The sequence below is a fragment of the Grus americana genome, chromosome 2 (genome assembly GCF_028858705.1).
Source record: "Grus americana isolate bGruAme1 chromosome 2, bGruAme1.mat, whole genome shotgun sequence".
NCBI classification, from domain to species: Eukaryota; Metazoa; Chordata; class Aves; order Gruiformes; family Gruidae; genus Grus; species Grus americana.
The window spans coordinates 54697448-54722956 of record NC_072853.1 but is presented as its reverse complement, the minus strand read 5'-3'; the positions used below and the strand labels follow the sequence as shown (position 1 = coordinate 54722956).

The window sequence follows — 25509 nt, the reverse complement described above, 5'->3', positions numbered from 1 at the left end:
ACAATATTCACTTCATACTTATTTAGGTCTATTTTAGATCACTTAGTGCATAAAAATCATCAAACAATCTTTTTAGTTATTGCAAATAATATAAATCCAAAGCATAGGGCTGGATTCTGTATTTCATTAGATGATGTCAGTTAGACTGATCTCACATTAAGAGATTTTTTTTTTCTGTCTTTCTAGATTAGGCTTCTCTGGTAAACTTGAAGTTTTTTAGAATGATTGATTTTGATTTCTTTCCAGGTGTAAATATGGATCTATTTGAACACCTGAATATAAAAATCATAGGTACTTTTACATTTCCATTTGGTACTTCAGATTAAGGAGTTTTAAATGCAGTTCTTCAGCTGTGTAGCTGAGGCTGCAGACTTCTTTGTCAAGAACTGTCTTCTTTCAGTGGAAAGTTCTTCCCTGGAAGTCTTCTCTAATATTTCTCATAGTTTCCTGTGCTTTACTTTCAACAAAACTTTTTTCCCCATCTGAAGTAACAATATTTGAATATTTTCTTTTTAAGAAATGTCTTATATGAGAGCTATTATTGATTTTGTTTTTTTACCCAGTCATATTTTACTAATTCATGCAGATTTTCCAGTAAGATTTTTATAGCAATCATGGCCACTGTATTCTTGCTCCTAAAGTCTAAAATAGAGCTTAAACCTGGATTTTGAGACATGAAGTTTGTAATGCTGGTATAAGATTTCAATCTTTAACTTTTCAGCACTGTACTGAAAAGCAGTAAGATCTCATCGAATGCTTCAATTGGAGAGACTTGACATTTTTTAAAGTAAATATATTCTAACTTTGTTTCTGGAATTCTTGATCTTAAATCAAATAAGGGAAAAGAGTTCAACTGTCTACTTGGGAAGTAGGAAGGAGCAGCTATGCCCTTTTGTATTTCAGATGAGCTAGATGTCTGAAGATAGCTGGGCTTGTTTACTGGACTAACAGTTATGTACAGCCATACACATAGTATCAATTAAAACCTACAGTTTTTAAAGTGCGCGATAGGCAGGTTTTCTTATGCTAGAGTTTTGCCATTCAGTCTGCAAAAAACCCCTGAATTGCATCAGAAATTCTTACTCGAAAATGTCATAACTGTCATCATAAATAGAGGTATCTTAGACTGAAATGTTTTAATTAAAGTTAACAATTGCCCATTTTAAGAGCATTAGTAAATGTTTTCAATATGAAATATAGGTTTAATTTTTCACTTCAGTAATTAACTTTTTTCCAGTTGTATGACTTTCTTGTAGATCTCCCATTGTTCCAAGGATGGATTAAATGCAGTCAGAGGGGAGCCATGATTTGATGGATGTGATACATTCTGCTAGAGTAGCAATGTCCAATTATAGATTCTTTTCAATTGGACATGGACTATGCTCTGTGAATCTTGCTACACTAATTTAAAGTTTTGATACTCTACTGTTTTAAATCCTTTCTTTTGTAACAAGGTTGATGTTTTGAAATGTAATTTAAAATTCATATAGTTATCTTTCATTTATTTGTTAAATGGTTTCATTTTTAGGCATGCATGATGAAATCCTTATCCTTTTGACTCTACAGGACAAGTTAGGAAACCACATTGTGTATTTACTGTTTGTATTTTATATCGGTGTAACTCAGTATAGTTTCCCATTCTCAGTTCTTGAACAATCTAAGCTGTTTAGTAGCGTGTTAAAATGATGGTTCTGAAATTTACATTTTACATATCTTTGTTTTCTTCTTTGAGCATTAAATTAAGCATGGAGTTTAGGTTGTTTACATTTATCAAAATGTTACAACTGAATTTATTGAGGACTGTAATGAAATAGTATTTTCTTGCAAGTTTGGAAATGTCTTCATTTATTTTAAAGCTGACTTTTCTTCTTCTTAGCTCAGTGGCTAGCAGTTTTGCCACGGATCATAAATGCTTCTTTGCTTCTCTCCTTTTAAGTTCTTTGAAGACTTGAGCATGCACCTACTTTTATGACTTGTGTGAAGTTACACACCCCAATAAGCTGTGGTGTGATCAGGTTCTTAAAACACTTTTTATAGAAAAGAGGAAGACACATGCAAAAATACTAATTTTTAGTCTAACAAATGTGTTATTGTGCTGGTAGAACAGAAAAGGTTTGAAGATGAGAATTTTACTTGTGGCAGACTCCCAGCCTATCCTGTGAGTCTTTAGCATGGTGCAGAATGCTATGGCCTTGTCCATGTCATGAGTCAGTGGTTGTATGTGAGGTCCTTTAAAGTCTCTTCCTATGTTTCACAGTGTCTCTGCTAGATCCAGAGTCATTAGTGAAGGGACTTGACTGGACTGAATTCCTTGCTGTGTAAAAGAATTCCTGTGTGATCTAAAGGCTCTGGATTTTGGACTGTGACTCATTCGTCTGTCTCAGTGGAGGAACTGGCTGTCTACAGAGGTGCGCCAGGTGGGAGCAGCAATTACTTTGGCTCCACTGATTTTTGCACAGTTGTGTATGTAGTAATGTTTTAGGTGAATCATGCGGTCTTGTATTTAGACCTCCTAAATTTATCTAAGTATTTGATTCTTATTGGTTGTTTTTTGCTTTGGGTTCAGCTTCTTTGTAATTTTTACTCCCATCTATTTTTTATGGGACTGTTGGAAGATAATCATTAATGGGTGTGAGGCATTCAGATATTGGTAGGGCGGTGATGTAATCAGCTAGAGAGATTCCCTAAATGAAAGTGGGGCTTTTGGAATCTCTTTACATGCTGTGAGAAGTCCTGAGGTGGACTCATCTTTGTGATATTCAAAAAACAAACAAACAAAAAACCCCAAACTATACAGCCTGTTTCTCCTGGACTCTTATCTAAAATTTATCCATGTTTGTAAATCTCAGCCCTAGACTACTATGAAGTTTATCGGATTAATTAAGAAAAATGAATAGACTAATGTATTGAAACTCTAATGGCTGCATTTATCTTTAATCTAATGGTATTCACTTTTTCCTGTCTCTGGAAACGTTGCATATTCTTGCTGCTGGCTTTCAAGCTCTCATGTCTTTAGCTGCTGAAAATCTGTGCATTGCTGTTCTTCTGGAGTACTCATGGAAAGGTAACTGGCTTTACATTTACTTCCTTTTTCTGGAGAATGGTTCTTCTTCCAGTTTGGATTTTTCTGTTTTCCCTTCTGTGTTTATTCCCTACATCTGTCTGTTAGAGGTATATTAATCACAGACACTTTAATTGTTCTAGTCTAAATCTAGGACATTGAATATTATGATCCCTGTTATACAGATTGCCATTTGATGCTTCAAATATTCATCTAAATAATTTTAGATATTTCTTGCTGACACTGTCACAATTATTTCCTCTAACTTCCTTGCAGTGTCAGATGTAATGTATTGCACCTTGGCTAGTAAAGATTTTTGTCGTTAAACTTAACCATAAGATAGTCAGTGACTGTAATTGCTTTTTGAAGACCATTATGATAGTACCCAGTTTAGCAAAAGACATCAAGTAGTTCAAGCAGTTTACTGATCATATTAATCTTCCCTCCCAAAGAGCTAGGTTTGATTATTAATATTGAAGTGTGTGAGGAAATTAAAAAAATGGCTCAGAGCTAGTTTATTCTCAAAGTTGGGAAGAAAGCTTTTTATAAAATATAAAATTTTATAAAATTAGCATTCGATAGAGACATAACAAGCTTCCTGATTATCTTTTTATCTTTTTATTATTATAAAATGTTTTCATTTATATTTAGATGTTTACTTCTAGATGATTCTCTCAGAAACACTCAGATGCCTACCTGTAAAACAGCTGTACATTATTGTTAACAAAACATTGAAGCACTGAACATCTTCAGGTAAAAATGGCTTCTTCCTTAAAACGTGTTTACTAAGCTTCTGAATCTACGTGACCAAATAATTGTTTTCAGCTCCGTTAGAATAAAGGGGTTGCTTCAGATGTAAAACCACAGATTTACAAATAGCAACGGATGATTTAAAGTGACATCAGTCAACCTGATTTTCGTAACTGTCTAAAAATGTTAAAGTTAACTGTTAAAAATGTTGAAGTTCTTAACAAAGTACCCTCTAAGTAAGTCAAGACTTCTTAAAAAAAAATCTTTGAAGATATATACTCAAGAATCTTTAAGTATCCTGATGTTATACAGAAACTAGTAATGCCTCACTCAAACAGTAAGAACTTAAATGATACACAAGGTGGGGACTGTATAATTGCTGTAAAAAATATATGTTTATGTAAGTGCTTTCCTATTTTCTATTTCATACAAGTTGATGGTACATCTCTAATTAATCAAGGCCATGTATTATATTTTAATGATATAACCTCATTCTTACTACTGTGCTTTGTTCTCAAGGGCTTTTTTTGAATAATTTGGCATAACTAATGTTTTCCAATGATCTGAAGTTGAATGAGAATAATTATTAGTACACTGTTTGCTTTGGTGGTTGTATTACATTAACTGCACGGGTTTTTTGAGGTGGCGATTTGCTACAGAACTCTGTCCTGTGCAATTATTTCAGTGGTTTTTGTGCATTTGAACTTGTGACCAAATCTGAAATTCAAAAATTTATTAAATGAAAAAAAGAAGCCCAAGATGCTTTTTGATAACTTTTGTTTGTTTGTTTTTCCTCTGTCAAAAACCATTAATTGCTGGTGCTTTTACTTTGAGCAAGAAAACTAAAGACTCTAAAATAAAATATGCCTGGTTTGGGTAATTTATTAGATTAAATACAGATAGAAGTTAAAGAAAGATGTGTGTAGAACATTGTAGTTAATGACCTGTATTCTTTCACCAAAATGGTGAAGGTTGTGTTACCAAGTCAAAGATACCCATCTACAATTTTACAAGTTAGTTACCTTCAAATCACTGAATCATATTTACTGTTTTGGAAATCTTTTAACAAGCTGCCGCACCATCTCAAAACTCACTCCCTTAGAAACATACCTCTAATTTCTTTTGAGGATGTATGTAATAGAAATATATCCAATAGATTTTTTTTTTTTGAGAAAAGTGGATTAACACTTTTTTTTTCATGATAGCTGAATCTCCACTGAACACATGACTCAAGTATGTAGGGGCCACATAACATATGCATCATAAAAAAATACCAGTGCAAGTTTTCCTGCAGTGTTTCAAAAATATCAGTCCTGATCTTCTAAAGATTTTACGGTATCCTTGATCTATCTCTTAAGAATGGTGAATATTGCTGACTGCTAATCTTTTCTGTATATTATGTGGGATATGTGTACTAGAAATTATTCTAATTCAGCTCATAGGTATCCTCATAGTTCTCATACCTAAGGTGGATGAGAACAACGACAAATGAAAAAAGGTATATTAAAGAGTTTGGAAGTAACATTCTTAGAGGGAATACCGTTTCTCAGCAGTCAGAGGTATAATGTTTAGGTTAGTTAATTCAATTGCTATCTGAGAGAAGTGAAATTGAATCTCTGAAATATAAGACAGGAGACAAACAATTGGCAATAAAGCAGTTGAAATTCCTAAGGGGAGGATCTTGTGATAAAACAAATATCCAGAAATCAGATCGTAGAAATGATATGTGATCATGAATCTGGAAGGCATTCCCAAGGAGACATTATCTTAGATAGCGTTCCAAAAAAAAAAAAAAAAGAAAAACCTGTCACCAGATTATCTTGACTTTGGTGGTGGTGCCATTCTTGAGTTCTTACTCAAGTATATGGGCAGAATTATTTAAGCAGATCAGCTCTTTTCTGAATCTGCACTTTAAGAATAAGGCCTTATTTTTAGAAACTTGAAATATTTCAGATTTAATTGGAGAATTCGATGTGTATAAAATGCTTGACTATGAAAAGAATGGAATAGGCTTGTAGGAATATGTGAAGGCTATGAACATGTGATTGGAAAATGTATGGCATATTGCAAAAATTTACATACAAAAATCATGCTAAAAATAGTGGCTTTTTTAAATCTAGTTTCTCTAATTTGCACTAATTAATGAATATTTTTCAAAATACCTCTTGCAGGTGTAGGCTTAAACAGGACAGTTAGTTTCTCTAAATTGCGTCCCATTTGGCTGTTGTGTTTCTCACTTCTGTTGTAGAAGTTCAGAGCCCACAGGAACCCTGAGCATGGGGTTTAGAAATAAAAGCAAATTAAATGTGAAATAAAAAAGTTGGTGGAAAATTTCAAGTTTTGTCTTCTCTCTGTGCTTACCCTCCTCTTTATTTTGTTACTTATTCATTAATTTATTTATCTTTCGGCCCCGATGTCATCTTTTATATGCTGAAACATTCATGTTCCCTCTTAAATCAAAGTGCTTCTGTTCAGTAGAGCTGGGTTAACAGGCCTGTGGCATCACAGTGTAAATTCCTCCGCATTCGAACCTTTGAAAACTAAAATACTGTGACAAAGTCCGGTGTCGCTGGAGCCTATTAGCAGGGCTGTTAGCTTGTGGTGAAAGCAGCGCGCCCCGAAATGTCAGGCAGCGGGGCTGTTGCCGAGAGGTAATTGGGAGCAATTAGCCGCTCTCCCTGCTGGGCAGATCGCTATTACCTTCCTCCTCTTTGCCCGTCCCCCTGCTGCCGCTCCAGAGCGACGAGTTGTGTCAGTGGTGATTTCCTGAGAGCGTGTCCGTGCCCGTGTCCGTGCGGGCGGTGGAGGCGCGGGGCCGCGCTGCGCCCCGGCCCCCTCCCCGCCCCGCCGCAGTGTGGAGGGAGGGACCGCGGCCCGCAGCCGCCTCCGCCGCCGTGCGGGGCCGGGCGCTGTCCGAGGTGCTGAGCCGGGCGGGGCCGGGCGCTGTCCGAGGTGCTGGTGCTGAGCCGGGCGCTGTCCGAGGTGCCGAGCCGTGCGGGACTGGGAGCTGTCCGAGGTGCTGAGCCGCGCCGCGCCCGGGCGGCACCATGGTGTTCGCTCCAGGTAAGGGCAGCCGGTTCCCGTGCCCAGCCGGGGGAGCCTGGCGGGAAGGCCCCAGCCGTGCCCGAGAGCTACTCCGGAGGCTGCGGGGGAGGGGGTAACGGCTGAACCAGAGCTGCTACCAAGCAGAGACAGGCGGTTTCAAAGAAGGTGGCTTAGCTCAGGATGTGTTCAGCTGTGGAGACGGAAGTTGTGAGGGTCACCCCTGTGGTTCCCATCAGGGACAGGAGCCTCCTGTGCAAGTGTGCAGGGGACTGTGCTTGTCAGCCTGCACAAAAGGGTCAGGAAAGGGGACGTGGCCTTGCAGTGACTGGAGAGTGAGTCCTCCTCCAGCACCCGCACCTGTGGGGCTGCCAGTGAGAGAATCTTTGAAACTTAGGGAGATATTTTACAAATTTCCATATGCCCTCCTTGCCCTCCTCTCCTCCCTCCTCCCCCCCCCCCCCCCCCAAGTATTTGAATGGAAAAAAACAGAAAGTTTGTTCAGTCCAGTTTTTTAGTGGAACAAAATTGAAGACTTCAGCAGGAGCTCATGTCTAATACAAGACCTCACTCTATAAGGGCGCAGAATCTCTACCGTATAGTATATATATGTGCTACACCATAAAAAATGGGAAGCTACAGAGAATCTGCATTGGACTTAGTACATTCTGCTTGGAAATAGGCAGTTTGTTGTTTGGAAAGGGCTGAGAGGCCCAGCAGCTCCAGGATATAAATGTAAGTCAGGCATAATATCTTCTGTAGCGAAATGACTTGAAAGTAACTTCTTTAAAGAAGTATAATTGTCAGTAAAAGTAGTGGGTCAATAGAAAAGGGAAAGTAAAGGCTGCAACTTGACAATGAGTAACTATTAATACCTTTGTTTTGCAAAGCTAATGGAAGTTTTATCTTCCTTTGAAATTCTATATCCAGTCTGTGAAGGGATAAGGATCCAAAAGCTTTATACCTTCATTTAAAAAATTATCTTAGGGTTGACTTTGCTAACTCAATAACTCAACAAAGTCTAATTTTTTGAGAAATTAATATTCTTTTTCAACAATCAGAAGTTCGTTTTGTCTCTTTAACTGCCCAGTTGCTGTCTAATTTGATACTTTCCTGTACATTGTGTTCTGAAATTGGGACTAAGTTATTTATCTTAATAGAACCAGCCACTGGTTTTTGTAGTACACCTTTCAGTATTAGTGGCTCTTTTCTGAACTCCTTTTATCTGACAGGCTGTCACCATTAACTGTACTCATTTTTGAAATGCAGCATGAGACTGGAATACTGCAGGAAGAGATTACCTCTGAAATAATGAAAACATGCTTATTTTCCCCAAAGGCTGATAAAGAACAAACTCTAATTCTTATTAATAACTGAATGAATTGTTCTTTTCACAACTCTAATCCATAAAGAAAAAAAAACCCAAACAAACAATAAAACAACACCCCTCTGTCTAAATCTGTCTTGTATAGTCCTTTTTCTTCAGTCTGCTTTTACTCAAAGAAAAGCCCATGGTTTCCTTGCAAATGTTGCCATAATATTCATAGGGTAACTGAGTAGGAATTTGTAAAGGAGATGATAAAGCAATCAGAGGAGCCCAACAATCTCTTGTATTCAGATAGACCAAGACCTGAGTAGATTGTGGTTTGGTTTTTGGTTTTGTGTTTGTTGGGGTTTTTGTTTGTTTTGTTGTTTGGTTTTGTTGGGTTTTTTTAATTGCTTGTCTTCAGTGCAAATCAGCCCTGCCCTGGCATTATTTCTTTTCCAGATATTAAAAATAAAAATAGTCAGGATTTTGTACATCTTTAGCATCTTCATAGTACATATGATATAGGAATACTATAAGTTTACTAAGAAATTGAGTTTCATTTCTTGATTCAACTTTCTGAATTTATCTCACTCTCATAAATGACCTTATTTTCTGTTTCATTTATTTGCTGGGGGGCAGGGGGAAGGAAGAAAAAGATTTGTCTAACTCTAAACGGTTAGGGTCAGAATGATAAACAACCTTGCAGGATTGGGGGGAGAGGGGGTGGAAGAAAAAAGAAAAGAAAACAACAATGACCAAAAGAAAACTCTCTTCCAGAAAAACTCATGGAACTTGTTTATCTGAAGACAAAGATAAAATTTTGCATATGAATAAGGTCATGCTCTCTTCCTTAAGGTTGTAGATATGTTATTGCAAAGCACTGCATTAATATGCTATGTTTGTAAACTGTTAAGTACAAGCAGCTTACCAAATTTAAATATACTTTTTAAAAGATTAAGCCAATTGACCATTGACTGAATAGATACTTTCCTGTTAAGCTTCAGCTCTTTTTCCCTAAATCTTACAGCTACTATGTTAAAAAAACAAAAACAAAAAACAAAAACCCAGGAAAACAAATCCACCAACCCCCCCCACCAAAAACCCACAAAACAAACAAAACCCCCCAAAGCAAGTCTGGATACTGCTGAGCTAGATAAATCAGATTGTTACAAAAAGGCCAGAATTTCATGTTTAAAATGGACTTTCTGGCTCATTCTAGACAGTATATTGCTATTTACAGGTATGCAAAAAGCTGCTATTCATATGTGATCTTTCTTCATACCCAGTTTTAATTAACTTTGAGTCTGTTCCAGAAAGAGGAACTGCAAAAAGTACATTTTTCCTTACTTAATTTGTCTGGAGCTTCTTTGTGCTGGTTGACTAATGATAGATTGGTGTGTAGGAAATGCAGTCCAAACTCTATGTGATTTCTGGGAGTTGATTTTACCTGGAGAATTCCCACGTGACGTGGAGCCCTTACAATGGGGGACGATCCATGTAATGGAAATGCGGACAAGCTACGCATTGCAAAGTTTAGCTTCTTTACTTTTCCTGAATTGAAGTGCTTTAGGCAGCCTGAGAAGTAGAGAAAAAAAGTGATACAGATCATCGAATGTAAAGATGGAGGTATGTATGGGACTGCAGTAGAGAAGCATGACATTTCAAGGTTTTGAATTAGGTCAAAAAGCAAAGAGAAGTCATCATTGTTGAATTGCCAGATTTTCTTAAGAGACTTCAGAAGATGGTGTATTCTAGAATTTAAAAAAATATCACTGCCAAATTAGCTTATAAAAGATTGATAATTATAAATAATTCCACAGATTAAATATCTGTCCTTGTAAGGTAAGGAATTAAGAGTTATTAAAACATTTATTTGTTCGAAAGCATCAGCAAAAAGCTTTCTGCATTCTGTAGTTTCTTCTGTTACTACATCATTAGTTTACAAAGGAGTGATTGCTTCCAATATCAGGATTTATCAGATTTAACAATAATTTTACATGTTGCTTATCAATATCATACTCCTTCTTCGCAAATTGCTTTCAGTTACTTTTCCCAAAAATAACCTTGGGCATATCCCATGCTTTTTTTCAGCCCTAAAGCTTTTTCCAGTGGAAAGGTAAAATCAAATTTTAAATAACACTGTTTACTTCTGATTTGCTTGCACAAGGGGGATACAAAGGTGTTTTTCATGCTCCAAGGATTTTTTTCTGATGCTATTTTGCACGACTCACCCAAACACTTACGTCTTAGATCTTTGCCCTTATGTGTATGTACTGATGTAGCACAAAGATGGCCTGCAGTTTTAAAACTAGCTTGCGAATAAAGTTAGAAACCTGTTCAGGATATCTGAGCTACCTAATGGGTTTTCTAAGCAACTCTCACTAGAGTAATTTCAGTGATTATTTTAGTATATTTTGAGAATTCTACTCTATAATGTAAGACTGTAAAATAATTACCAACTTATAGAGTCTCATCACTGCAGGCCATCATTGTTTCACCCAGTCAGTACTGTACAAAGTTGTGTTTGGTTGAAGTAATATCTTGTAGAAAGGAATCAGTTTTGATCTGAATACAGCAAGAACAATTGCAACGTTTACACTGGCAGCTTGTTTCTGTGTCTGAGCACTCCCATCCTTTAAGCTTGTATCTACTTTGAATTGTGTGATTTCATCTTTCAGGTGAATCTTGTGATTTTTCAGCGTAATTTGAAGAATGTCTTCTTACCCGACATTTTCTCTATAACTAGGAACTCACAGGCTTTAGTCATGACCCTGCAATCCCAAAAGAAGGAGGAGGAGGTAGAACTCATTTTTGTATCAATATTTTTATGTAAAAAAAGATGTGTGAACACACTTAAAGTTTAAAGATAGATGTTAGAGAAGTCAGAATATTCACTGCTCAGCACCTTTTTCTTACAACAGCAATGCCAATAGCTTTTCAACTAGCTTTTCAGCAGCACAGCTGCCCTTTAAGCTAGGAGCAGTATAGCAGACTTGCATAATGACACTGAAGATGAGAAGCGCATCCTGTACCAAACATTTTAGGAATCTCATTAAACCGCAATTGAAGACATAGCAGCTGCGCACTGAAACAGATGTGCTTACTTGTCTGAATAGTCCTGATCTTCCCTAGTGGAAAAGCTGGGAAAGCAACGACCTGTTGTGCTGCAGGATGTGAAGACATGACATTTCTTGATAGCTTTTTTTTGATGATAGAGTTACAGGTGCTGTGGATAACCCTGTCCACAATGCACAAATCAAGACACTATAGAGGGACCTGTTAATGAATGGAAAAATTGCTAGCAATAACTTTACTTTTTTGAAGGTAACTGGTTGTGGGCTATCTCCAGTGTTTGTGCGGAGTGTGGTGCTCTGGCATTCTCAGTTATGAAGTGCCTATCACCCATAAAAACAAATGTAGTGAGGCAGGATGCGGTCCTTGTCCCTGTTAGCTGCTGTGCTGCTACGTTCTGCTAATGCTCTGAGTTCTGCAGTTCCAAAAATAAAAACCCTGATATGAGATGTAAGAGTATATACATGTAGGATTCTTTCTCTTTAGCTTAGTGTTGACAAAGCCCATGTGATGGACATAATTCAGAGGCTACAGACAAGACTACTTTGCAGACCTCATGCAGTCTTATATAAAGGTTTTCTTGTACAGAATTTGTGATGACTGGTAGAGAGTATGGAGGCCACTTGCCCCCCAAAAATATCTGAATGCATTTGCAGCTAAGAGCTCTCAACAATACTTCAAAGTGTTTGCTGCTTGGTAGGAAGAAATCATATAGGAGGAAATTCCTTGCTCTTTTTTGCTGAGGAAAAACTGTTTCTTGTGCTGACCTCTCCCCAACTGGTCTTTCCCCTGTTGTGAAACTCCACTAGCAGATCTCATTAATGAGGTGAAAGAAAGTTAGTTCATAGATATTAAGAAATGTAAGAAATTAGCAAGCTTAAAAAGTAGTCAGCAGTCCTAGGTGTAATGTTTTTTTAAAGTATGAATCAACATAGTGTTAAAAACTGGCACCGAATTTACTTTTTCAGGTTATTCTTAACAGAACTGAAGGTTTAAACAAGTCAGGCTGGCATCTTTCACTTCGACATCACTGAGTTGAATCCTATTCAGGTTAGCAACGAAAAGAATTCTGTCTTCACAGCGGTTGTGTAGTGGCCTATATTGAAGGAGTTGTTCATAGTTGGGGGATGGCGGTAATAAGTGATACAGTCATTATTAACATCCTTACTGACACAGTGTATGGACTTCATGCATTGAGCAGGAAAGTCAAACGGTGAGTCTACAAAAGGAATGAGTTACACTGACCGCTAAAGTTTGTCCCTCCAAATCGTTATTCTTCTTGATGAATTGCTGTGTTGTACTTGTTATAGAAAGAAATAATATTATTCCAACCTTGTAAGCTTTATCATGATAATGGAAACTAAATGCACTTACTGTAAAATACAGTGAAAGATTTATTCCTATACCTTCAGTCTTGTCTATTAAGGATTTTATTAAGGACACAATCCATTGTATTAAGTTTACAAATACTAAGGAAAGGAAAAATTCTTTGCAAGCAATGTATTAGTAATTTCTTTATAGGCTTTCTGAAATTATCTGAGTACTGGTTACCCATTTGTAGTGTGTTCTTTCCCTAATAATTTGCAAGCTCCTTCAGAATGAGATTTCTTATTTTTCATTTTTTAAGGGATTGCAATTGGAGCAGAATCCTTACTGATGTTAGCAGAAATGAAAAGCTGACCTGAATAGCCATAAAATGCTTCAGGTTCCTTTAGAATGCTTTGCCAGGGAAGTCAAGGCAGGTGAGCTCTGTGCTGCTGTCGTCTGACCCTGCAAATGCCTGTAGTCATGTTATCAGAACATGCTGTCTTCCTTCTTCAAGAGAGTCTGAAATTTTCTGGCTGAAGAAGTAAATTGAGCCATATTCTACTCAGATATTTCTCTAAGGGTAAGGCAAGTATAATCTCCTGTGGATTACTTACATTTGCTCCACTTTGTAGTATGCATATTTGATATAATGACACCGTATTTTCTTACTTTGATCAGTGAATCCACTCCCCATTTGTCAGTATGGAGTAGGTGCGTATCCATTACTACTTCTGTTAAATACTTGCAGTTTGACATTACGTTTTGTGTTGAAGTAAATTTTCTTAATAGAGCAGAAAATATTTCTCTGGGAAGTTAGAAAAGTATCTCCAAGAGGGGAAGATAGCATGCCACGGCATCCTGTTGCAACCAGAAATTCCATCAAAATTACAGCTATTAAAAACCTGGGTTTTTTACTCTTTCTAGGTGCACTTTATATAAACTTTGATTTGCTTTCTCTTGTTTGTGTGTATATATATACATATACGTAAAATCTTAGCCTCAATTGCTAATAGCCTTATGTACAGCTTTCAAACTCCACTCACATTCTAAAATAAGCAGGAAAGTTTTTCTATACTATTTTGTGCATATGCAAATGCAGAGATTTTTGTGTTGGGTTTTGGGTTTGTTTTTTTTTTTTTTTTCTCCATTATTTAGAGATAAGGAAGGGCTCTGCTTCAGCTGAGGTTTAACTAGACAATTCCTGAAATTAGACTCTCTGAATAATCTGGTATAAATTGAAACACATCTAAAATGTAGCAGGATGTTTTCACTGATTTGCTGGCTTTTGACAGATGTCCTCGTTTCGTCTGGGATAGAGTTAATTTTTTTTCTAGTTGCGAGTATAGTGCTGCATTTTGGATTTAGGATGAGAATGGTGTTAATAACACACTGATGTTTTGGTTGTTGCTAGGCAATGTTTACACTGAGTCAAGGACTCTTCAGTTTCTCACACTGCCCCACCAGCGAGGAGGCTGGGGGTGCACAAGAAGCTGGGAGGGGAAACGGCCAGGACAGCTGACCCAGACTGGCCAAAGGGATATTCCGTACCATGTGATGTCATGCTCAGTATATACCTTGGGGGAAGTTGGCCAGGGTAAACCATGGCTCATGAGCTAGCTGGGCATCGGGTGGCCTGCAAGTGGTGAGCAATTGTGCTGTGCATCACTTGTTTTGGATATTATCATCATCATCATCTTCCTTTTCTATCATATTAAACTGTCTTTATCTCAACCCACGAGTTTTACTTTTTTTGTTCTGATTCTCTCCCCCATCCCACTGAGGCGGGGAGTGAGCGAATGGCTGTCTGGTTGTTTTAGCTGCCTGACAGGTTAAACCATGACAACAGGTTATATAACCTCTTCCCTATTTTATTCACATATGGGTCACTTGTACCTGTGCCATTGGACCTCTCCTTCCATGGGAGTAGCACAGCATTTGATGCAGAGAGGTTTCTTAGTTCGGTATTTGAAGTGTGTTCCCCAAAAGAAACAGCAAAATTGTACAGGAAGAGAATTTAAGTTCTTCATTAACTTTAGAGCAACTGATCCCAGATGCTCTTTAGGAAGTACCTTATTTTTAATAAACTGAACTCCAGCCTAGGAGTTAGAACCCATCATAAATTGATGTTAGTTTACAGCATTAGATCCAGAAATTTTGCTTCTGAGAGCAAAACCTGAGTATCACACTTATGGGTTTGGGTGTGGCAGAATTTTCAGTGACTACTACTTTGAACTACATCCAGTCTTCAAAGCTGAAAAGACATAGTCCTTAAGAAGTGAATTTATTGTTAAATATGAAAATACCTAGAAAATATATAGATTGATATGTTTTTAGTTAATCTTATTAAAGTATGTCAAGAAATCTTACTAAAACATATTTATAAAATCCTTAAGAATAGATAATGTATCTGTAGATCCAAATAACCTCTTAATCTAAGAAAACTTTGGAAGCTTCATTTTGGCTGGCATATTTCAAGTAGCATGAAATAACTCACTGGAGTCTTCAAAAAGATCACTTTTATATAGCAAACAAATAAAAGAGACCTCCAGATATTCTTTTCTCTTATGAAAGAGCAAAACTGAGTGGAAAAAAAAATTATGAAAACTCAGTTCAGATATAGCTATTGTCTGGATAAAAAAAGATACTATGAAGTATTACTCTAGAGATATTATTATGACCTTTGAGAAAGTTTATCTGCATTGCTGCTCTTCTCCTTCACCCTTCCATTCCCCCTGGATTTGTGTTCAGAGCAGGGTTGTTCCAGCTTCATTCTTATAATTTGTTTTGAAGAGCAAAGTAGTCTGTGCTGGCCCCCTTCCTGATAGAGCTCCTCTTCTTGCTGGTTGCAGGAGTTAAGGAGTGAGGTTAGGGCAGAAAATATAACTGAATTGAGTCGTGACGTTTCTAGTGACAGTAAGTGTTAAAATCCCCTGCACGCTGCAGGTTAGGGAACTGGAAAAACATGACGATCCAACAAGAAAGTCCTTTTAGCATTTCTGATACTTTCAGTGTCCTCCCTTCTTCCTCAGGGAATCAGGGTAACTGAGTATTGCCCTCTGATACTTGACGGCTATCAGTCAGGACCTCACAAGGCTCCATTTTAGAGCAGGAGAAACAGTACTGGACAGAATTAACTCTAATAGAGTTAAGAATACATTTCTTATTTAATTTTTTAAAGGTTAAATTTACAACTTAATTGTAGGACCTTTTCATGAGGTCTCTGAACTGGCATCATTACTGATGTTGAGACAAATGGGGTCTCTAATCCTGTAAATAGCTTAATGACACTCCTGCGTAAAGTTGGGTTTGTGCACACGCGTTGGAAAGCCTTCAGCCCTGGCTGACTGCCATGTTCATTCATTCTGGATGTAATTAAGATGACTCATCAACATTTCCTGATTATGGATGCTGTGCAGCCTCATATTTCATATCTCTTCTTCCAATCAGGCTTCTAGTGCTGAAATCCTAGCACCAACCTATAAAGCAAATCAAAAGGAGATTTTTTAACCATTTCAATTCACAGGTTACAAAATATTTGCCAGAAGAGGCTCACCTGGAACTTCCATGCTGTTGCCAGCCAGATGGAGAGAGATGTCACTGTCTAATGCCGATGGGAGGTTACAGAACTGAACTTCATTTCTTGTAGTAGAAGAATATCAATATTGATACAAAGAATCTTACTGTTAATTACTACAACATATACACATACATTATGTCATTACAAACTTGCCAGGTTCTTTAATTTTTTGAATGTTCTACAGTTTATAAACACAATTTAGGTAATATCCTGCAACTTTTTTCCATAAATACAGCTCCCCTGCATCCATACTGGACCTTGTGATGAAGTCTTACCGTCACAATCTTGCTTACTTATACTTGCATTCCATTTAAAAATTTAATTAGTACTGTTAGTTGGATTATAAAAATTATAGTGGTAATTTTCAATAGAATTGAAATAGATTTACCAGAAATCAGTATTTCATTGGATTATTATTAATTTTTATTAATAATGGAAAAAATAATTCGAACATTGCAATGCTGCAGAAAACAGCATAGTGGTTAACTATTGCAATCGAAGCAATATATTGATAAAACAAATAGTAAATTTCCTGGTTAAAGGATATGCCTGCATAATATCGTGTAAAAATGAAGAAAGAATGTTTGCTTTGTGGCTCTTTCAGCTTCAGAAATTTTGCACAAATTAAAACTGTAGCTAATGGGAATACATTTTGGGTAATTGAGAGTTCTAAATTGCCCAGAAGTTTGCTTAGAGGAATATGATTTTTATTGTTAGTTTTAGATATGATTAAGCTCAAAGCTGCTTATGCAAACACACATTTATCTTTCCAGAAGAACAGCTGTAGTGGTATTCATTTGCTGCAATTAAACTGCATTTGTTATTCCTGTGAAGCAGAGCATTTGACCTCTGAGGCACGGCCCTTGGGATTCATGGAACCTGTCATATAAGTTAAGCTGGTCTCTTCAAATGCAACGGTTGTTTTCTGCCTCAAGACAGAAGGAGACCTAACCTGCAGGAAGACATGATGAGCTGCATAAATGTCACCTGCTCTGAGGAAAGGTGAATTAAATTAAGGGCATTATTTTTCTCCTGGGCAAAGCAGTAAACTCATATAGGTGAAGAAGCAAAAGGGTTAACTGAGGGACAGTGGAAGTGTCCTGAGACTGGATGTACATTCATGCTTGTGCATGACTAATGTCTTCTCAAAAAGCAGATGATAAATTATTTCTAGTCCATGTTCTCCAAGAGTCCAAAGTTCCTTCCTACCACAGCTCGTTCACTATTTAGTCCCTGCTGTCTTTCCACGTGAGAAACGTTGCTTCTGTTTCCTTCTAAATCACTGATTCTGCACCCACTGAAAGGTGTCTTGTTCCCCCAGAGTTCATTGCCAGCATTAGTGGATGTGGCATCTTTGCAGGAGCCAAGGTCATGCCTGTGGTAGTTTAGCTTCATGATAGTATTCCTGACAGTGCTATGAAAAGGTACGGTAGAGAACTTAACTGCTGATTCAAACAAATGATTTGTTGTTGAATGTTACTTAGTAGGAGTGTTTACAAGGCATATTAAATTTAACTTGTAGCTGAAAGGGAAAAGGCACAGGGGATATCAACAGAAAGGGCAGGAGACTACTTTGATTGCAGGCTGGAAAGGAAGTGACTCAGGATGCTTTGACGAAAATGAAGTGTGTAAATGAGAAAATGGTTCCATGTGCAACCAGAGTGAAGTTCTTCAAGATTTAGTCTGTCCTAAATGCTCTTTTTCTGTAGCTATCATTTTCCATGTATACTGTTCTAGGCATATTCCATAGTCCAGAAACATCGCAGAGAATGTAAAGTCTCCCACACAAGATGTTCTTGGACTTAAACTAATATTAGTTCTAGTAATTGAAATGAATACTTGGAATCTACTTCAAATGCTTTTATTCTTTTTCCAAACTGCTAGCATATTTTCCTTCATGGGGAACATCTCCAAGTGAGCCAAGGCAATTCTGAGGTACTGATATATGACACTAGTTTTAGATGAAAGTGGAATATGTGACTGATTCCTGCAGTCAGTCCAACATTTTGAGGTTTTTTTAATGTCTCAAACTATACTTTAGATTGCAGAATGAGGTTGGAGTTTGCAAATTACTTTTCATCTGCTATGTTAGTTGGCATAAAACTTAACAAGTGAAAGATAAGGCAATAAAAACGTGCTAAAGAGACTTTGTCATGTCTTAAGGATAAAATTGCTACCTGGCATTTAACATCACTTAACCTGGATTTTTCAGTTCTCTATTTACAGAATTAGGGTTCCTGTATAAGTCAGGCGAGCATTTAAAGATAGAGAATAAGTAGAAAAGATTTTCTGACATCAAGAGAAAAAAAGTAGTCATTAGACAGGCATAACTAGTAGGAAGAATGCTGTTTCTGCTGTCCTGCAAGTTTTCCCAGCAATTACTTCAAGTGACCTTTTGTCATGGAATTTTAATTAAACTAGTTATTCTTCAAATCTTAAAAAAAATCATCAATAAAAATTAATTTTATCTTATCACCCTAGTAACTCTTATTTTGATTAGCTAAACACCAAATACTTAGACAGCAAGCATGGTATCTGTTTTACCTAACTGAAAATATGCAGTTCTTAAAATGGCTGATTAATTCTCTAAGCACTCAGATTTCTGCCTTTGTTTAGGTGTACAGCAGTCTGTATTTCGGCAAGGTGGAACAGTTTGATAGATATGTTCCAGCTCAGTCCCTTTGGGATCCTTGCATGAGTCATCTCTGCTCTCCTTAGTCAATTCCTCTCTTCTTGCTTAGGATAGGTCCAGCATATCAATAAATAAATCAGCTTCTCAGAAAACAGCTTTGTGCTAACTGATTTCCTTGAAATGGGAAGAAGAGGACGCAGTGGGGATACTCTTCCAGAGACTGCAGTTCACTCCTTCAGGAAGTGGACAAGTTGGGTTTTATGGCAGCCTCACCAGCTAGAATCACAGGAACGCAGAAGGCTTGAGGTTGGAAGGGACCTCTGGAGGTCGTCTTGTCCAACTCCTGCTCAAACAGGGTCACCTAGAACCATTTACCCAGGATCATGTTGAGATGGGCCAGCTGTGATGGACACCAGACAGCCAGGGGAGCTGGACATCCGTGTCTGACTGCTCGATATGTCTGGATCCTGGCTGACAGTCCAGCTCCTATGCGTAATGGTCCCAATGCAGGCTCAGACCTTTATACAGTGTCAGATATGCCCCTCAAAAAGGGCTAATATTTTCACCGATGCTTTCTAATTTAGACAATCGGTATAAGCTGCCAGTGGTCTCATTGGTCACATCATCCAAGGTCAACATCTTTGACTCGCTCCATGTCCAAAGCCAACTAGCTATTGTTACCTGGGTTACTATCACCCTAACTGTGTTACACCGATGTAAAATTGTTAAGTTGGTTTGAGCTGCCTTATTTCCTTTCTGTGCATATGGAAACCATCAGAGGCAGGGCAGAAGTAGTCCAGAGGTTTTGGGTTCTCTGTTCTTTCTTTGTTTTCCCAGCAAATAAAAGAATCATCTAATGAGTTAGAGCTGGGTAGACATAATCCAGGTCTCACTTGTCTGAGTGGTGTTTTCAGGCAGGCTTTGCTCCACAATAAACAACTGAAAAATTTGTGTAGAAATTCACAGGAAAACTGTCCTTTTTTCAGCTGGGTGTTGCTGTGGATGACCTTCCTAATGTAAAAATATTTAAAGTTCAGATTTTGGAAATTAAATTGCAAGAACCAAATAAATAATGAAGCATCCCTAAGGAAAGAAAACTGAGTAATTTTCAACAGCAATGTGCTTAATGACATTATGTTTTTAACAATAAATTCTGAGGGGTTTATGGTTGTAGGGGTGGGCAAATTTTTCACATTTCATGTAACCCCATAGTCCATTCCAACATACTCATTTGTATTTACAATTTCATGTTTATCAATGCTTTTCTAATATATTATCTTCTGAACATCAGCTGAGTTGGCCGATCTTTTTCAGCCCAGCAAGAAGACTGATTCACTGTGTAATACAAAGTGAGTTCATATTTCAGTAATAAAGAAATATCTGTACTTTACTGTTAAGTAACATTGAATTTTATCCAAAAAACCCCACCGTTTCAAGTGCTGAGGAGTGGAGCAAATGGAATCAGGGAAGCTGATTGTGCCAAAAATTCAAGTGATTCCATTCAGTCAGCTTTTCTAGCTTAAAACATGTCTTCTATGTTTTCGTGGTTTTAACCTCTTAATTGTAGACATACTTTGTCATCTCGGTACAGTTGCAGGGGTTTTGTGGTTTTTGGTGGTTTTTGTGGGGTTTTTGTTGTTGTTGTTTGCTTGCTTTTTTTTTTTTTTAATTATTCAGTTTCAATAGAATTAAACCATTAAATCACATTTGTATTTTATTTTTAGCCAGAATGTGTATAATATCAGTATGATAAAATAAGTATATTTTTGAACTCCTTTCAAAGAAACATGGGACATAAAGAATTATTTCTTTCTCATAGAGTAAATTTTGATCATTTTTGCTAGTGATTGTTTTGGGCTCATAGGTCATGGAATCACAGAACCACAGAATGGTTTGGGTCAGAAGGAACCTTTAAAGATCTAGTCCAACCCCCCTGCCATGGGCAGGGACACCCCCCACTAGACCAGGTTGCCCAAAGCCCCATCCAACCTGGCCTTGAACACTTCCAGGAAGGGGGCATTGACAACTTGTCTGGGCAACCTGTTCCAGTGCCTCACCGCCCTCATCATAAAAAATTTGTTCCTTATGTCCAATCTAAACCTACCCTCCTTCAGCTTAAGGCCATTATCCCTTGTCCTATCACTACATGCCCTTGTAAAAAGTCCCTCTGTATTGTTCTTATAAGCTTTTCTTATATATTGAAAGGCCACAATAAGGTCTCCCTGGAGCCTTCTCTTCTCCAGGCTGAACAACGCCAGCTGTTTCAGCATTTCTTCATAGTAGAGTTGACGATCTTCCTGGCCCTCCTCTGGACCCACTCCAACAGGTCCATGTCTTCCTTGTGCTGGGGGCCTCAGAGCAGTGCTCCAGGTGGGGTCTCATGAGATCAGAGTAGAGGGGAGAATCACCTCCCTCGACCTGCTGGCCATGCTTCTTTTGATGCAGCCCAGGATACAATTGGCTTTCTGGGCTGCAAGTGCACATGGCCAGCTCATGTCCAATGTTTTGTCTACCAGTATCCCCAAGTCCTTCTCCACAAAGCTGCTCTCAATACATTCGCCATCCATTGATATTGGGGATTGCCTTAACCCAGGTGCAGAACCATGTCCCTTCCCTCAAGCGTATCACATCTTAGTAGTTACCTTAGTAGTTAAGGTAAACAAGTGATTCTACTTTTTGTCTCTCTCCTAAATTTCCTTGCCAAAAATTCTTAAAGAACATTGGGAATGTATAACAATTCCAGATGTGGACCTCTCATAAGAGCAGCTGACCTTTAATTCACTCTGTTTGACTTCTTTCAGGACATAATTCTTAATATATGACATTAAAACAGACAGTAAAATACAAATCCTGTTTAATAAAATACTTGAGCACAACAGTCAATTAAGAGAGAACTGAGATGCGTATCTTAAAAGACTTTAAAATCAAATCTAGTGATGTAAATAAGTACCTAGCCTAAGCATTTCAATTAGCAACTGAGAATACATTTTCCTAAATGCCAATAGGTGTACATCACTTTAATTCAGAATTATTTTTTTATATCAAGATCAACTTTGAACATAACGCAGCATTTTTTATTGTCCAAATTGTCATTTGTGTTAGGAGTCAAAATACGTCCGAAGAGAAACGTCTTAACATAAACTACTCTTCATTACTAAATGTCAGAGATCACATTAAATTACTTTGTTCTTCTCCAGGTTTTATCACTTTGGCAAAACAAGGAAGTGTCACATAAGAAATACATATTTGCCAGGTTGTTATAGAAAAAGTGGTATGTTGGTTTTGGGTGGGTTTTGGTTTTTGTTTGGGGGGTTTTTTTTGTGTTTGTTTTTGGTTGGTGTTTTTTTTTCCTGTTTTACCTACAGCAATCTGAGCATTTTTAATGCTTTTGCAAATATTTTTGCGAATGTAGCTAAGGATCAATAAACTGACACAACAAAATTTCGTACCTTGAAGTCAATTGGAATTTGACAGATGAGGGCTTTTAATCTAAAGTAGAAGTAAATAGAAATGTTAATGAAACAGCTCTTTCTCTTTATGGTGGTGAGTGAGAACATCTCAGGCTTGCAAAACAAAGTCCAATTCCCCATCCAGAAGCACAGCTCAAGTCAAAACAGATGTGGTTCACAGCTGGATGAGAAAACCCTCCTTCTCTGTGGAAAGTGGGTAACTGAGCTGTATGACTCAAAGCCTCCCCCTTCATTCAGTCCCGTAGCGCTGAGCACACGGGCACTTTCCACCCTACTTCATCATCTTCTGAATTAGCAGGCTTCCTATTTAGTAATGAAGTGTAAATACCAAGCATTCTGTGGATTTTTTTTTTCCCTTTTCTATCCTTCAGGTGCTCACAGAGTAGCCACAAGCGCTTAGTTCCCTTTCTTTGTCATTTGGTTCTCACAGGTGAGAAGCCAGGGACGGAGCAAGATGAAGTTAAGCTGCAGAACGCCAGCAAGCAGATTGTGCAGACTGCTATCCTCCGAGCGGTGCAGCAAGTTTCCCAGGAGAGCCAGCAAAAGGAGAAGCGAACAAACAGCAGTACGAGCCTCCAGCTAGAAAGAGGAAAATTAACCAAGAAGCATGAAAAGAAGTAAAGGAGAGGATTGATTTTTTTCAGTCCTCCGGTCTGCGGTGGTTTCAGCCTTCTCTTTAGTATCGGCTGTATCGCGAGTGCAATGTTACTGTTGTAAAGCAAACCAAAGTATAATCACACCTAGACATAGGGTAAAGCTGCAATAGTCCTCAGCTGAGAAAGATTAAGTGCATTAGATGACTAACTCCGTATTTATGCAGTGCCTCTTAACAGAAACAATAACCATAGCTATAAAAGTAGTTTCAAGCACAAACTCTTATGGTATAGACTTATTCTCAAATGCTTGTTGTCAGTATACTTTCATGTAAGTTCTGCGTGCAATGTCTATGTCAGTTCAGCTGGACGGACTCTTCTCTGAGTTACTGGCTTCACTGAAGCTGTCTTCACCGAAGAGAATAGGTTACCGTTGAGTATAGCAGAATGCTTTCAGGCTGCCTTGAAGCATGACTTTGTACTTTGCTTTGTTTAAACATGGACTATGGGAAATGGCAATATAAAGTGGATTTGGTAAGTTCTGTGAACCAATTTCTTTTTTCATCTTGGGGAAAAAAAAAAAAAAAAAGGCAATCCAGTAAGACTGCAGTGACTGTGATCTCTGAACTGTGATCATAGACCTATGATCTATGTCTTTTTTTTAAAGAAGTTAAAAGACATACTGAAGTTTTAGTCTACTGATTTGAAATATTTCTATACTTCTGCATAAAAATCACTTGTGCCTCAACTATTCCTTTTAATTTTCTTGATACTGAAAGAAGAGGAACTGATGTGCTGATCTGGAGCTCGCCAGCTTTTCTTTTGGTTTTGCAGGTTTGCTGGGGATTGATTTACAGAAAGTGAAGACTGGAACAGCTTAAAAAATATTTGAATTTATTAATATCTTGAAGGATGGAAATATACTGTGTCTGAATTCTGTTATGGTAGATATTTCTCACCTGCTGGGCGTAAATTGACTTTAGATATTTGCAATTGTTACGTAGATTCTCCTTAAATAGCAGTGCTTTAAGCTGGTAATACAGAACTTAGCCTTTAACTTCTCTATATAGCTGAAGAAATCCATGGTGTTTCTAAAAATACAAATTAAATAAATGTAGCTTTCACTTTTATGCTCCCATACTGTAATGAAGATTGCACTATTATACATCTGAAATGAATAACAGTATACTTAATTCTAGAAATGGCTTATAGCTCTGCTTCAGCAGAATTCTTGTAGTAATACACCTAGAAATATAGAGAAGTAGATGCACAGGATCTGAGAGAAGGAGACAAACTTTCATAATTGCTTTTCTGCTCAGATGATTCTCAAAGAGACTTTTTGGTTTAAGTAATTGGCTATTACTTACTGTGTCCTACTGCTTGTGTTAAACAATTTCAAGATTCTTTCTCATGGCCGGAGGCTTAGTCATGAATAGCCACATACTGTAATATTAAGCCTTTGAAATCTGCTTGGTTCCATTTTCTTTTTTTCTTTTTTTCTTTTTTTCTTTTTTTCTTTTTTTTTTTTTTTTAAATTTAACAGCACTGACTCATACCAGATAATGATTTAGCTCAATCTTCTTTCACTTAAAAATGCAAAGAAGAATTCTACATCATTAAAGTTGTTCTAAATCCTCTAATAATGAAAACTGACTTGGATTGCAAGTACACAGCTGGTTCATTTCTATAGACACTGGGTGAATTTTTCCAGCCAAGCAAACTTTGAAAGGTAGAAGTAGTTAGGTCTTGACATATGCATATGTTTGTTCTGATAGTCTTTTTTTTTTTTACCATTAGCTTTTTCATCAGTTGACCTTTGGTTGGGAGGTAGCTCTTTTCTAAGCACTCTTTACATCTTTGCTTTCTGAGAGCCTAAGAAAACTGATCATGAATAAAGGTTCAATTCTGAGGCTGATGGGCAGGCAAGTCTAGTGGATGAGGGAGAGCAAGCCTGTTGGAGAGACTCTGGGGTGCAAAAAGGTGTTTGCCATGGACTCACCTACAGTTCCATCAGAAGGAGAGCTATAGAACAGCAAAATCCCCATTTCTTTGGGCTTATTCTACTTTTTTTAATACATTTTCTCCCAGAAATTTGCAATATGTCTTTTTTTTTTCTTTCTTTCCTTTTTTTTTTTTTTTAGTGTTCCTGGTAATTATTTTTACAATCTTTGTGTAGTTTGGAAACTTTTTTGCATGTCCATTTTTTTTTTCTCATGTTAGAAAAAGAGGAATTTCAAAAGCCAGTGAATCCAGACTTTTGCCACTGCTTTATATGAGGCTATTCCGCTCCTCCCACTATGCTTTTCTACAATATCCCTTTACTGTCCTAGTCCTTTTAGACACACTATTACTCAACCATTAAATAATACTCATTGTTTTCAGTGCTGTCAGAAGTCTAATATCTTGGACAAATAAAAATGGTAGGAAGCCTAACAGAGCCTTGAGGAAGTTTTCTATGGTCTCCTATCGAGGAAAAACAAACACTGTAGCTTAAATAGTGTAGTTTTCACTGAGAGCCAAATAATGCATCTCCTATCTATAGTATATATCCCTAAATTAAGGCATGCATTTAGTATCTCCTATTGACGAAGGGTGTTCTGCACACCACTTGCATCCAGGTTATGTAGTTGAGATCTGTATTGCATGTGAGAGAACTGCACAAAAGAAAACTTTACCCTTGGCTTGTTATACGCTT

At 37.5% G+C, this 25509-nt stretch overlaps 1 protein-coding gene across 3 annotated transcripts; it reads left to right on the top strand.

The window, feature by feature from the left end:
• Window positions 1-170: 170 nt before the first annotated feature.
• On the top strand, window positions 171-24089 carry AKAIN1 (A-kinase anchor inhibitor 1). Of its 3 annotated transcripts, none has more exons than XR_008575740.1 (2): window positions 171-3064; window positions 3713-6125. XR_008575740.1 is itself a non-coding variant. In XM_054815529.1 (2 exons), the coding sequence occupies exons 1-2, from the start codon at window positions 6859-6861 to the stop codon at window positions 22840-22842; spliced, it is 207 nt and encodes a 68-aa protein (XP_054671504.1). In that variant the 5' UTR covers window positions 6737-6858; the 3' UTR covers window positions 22843-24089. The 3 variants fall into 3 exon arrangements, 2 of the variants coding, with proteins under 2 accessions (XP_054671504.1, XP_054671503.1); XM_054815529.1 differs by lacking the exons at window positions 171-3064; window positions 3713-6125 and adding exons at window positions 6737-6874; window positions 22652-24089; XM_054815528.1 differs by lacking the exons at window positions 171-3064; window positions 3713-6125 and adding exons at window positions 16973-17121; window positions 22652-24089.
• Window positions 24090-25509: the final 1420 nt, after the last annotated feature.

What these genes read in the sequence shown, in the direction of transcription:
- AKAIN1 (XM_054815528.1), top strand. Translation starts at nt 17,100, where the DNA reads ATGTCACCTGCTCTGAGGAAAG. An exon ending in GTCACCTGCTCTGAGGAAAG is followed by an intron (nt 17,122 to 22,651) that starts GTGAATTAAATT and finishes TGGTTCTCACAG; the next exon opens with GTGAGAAGCCAGGGACGGAG.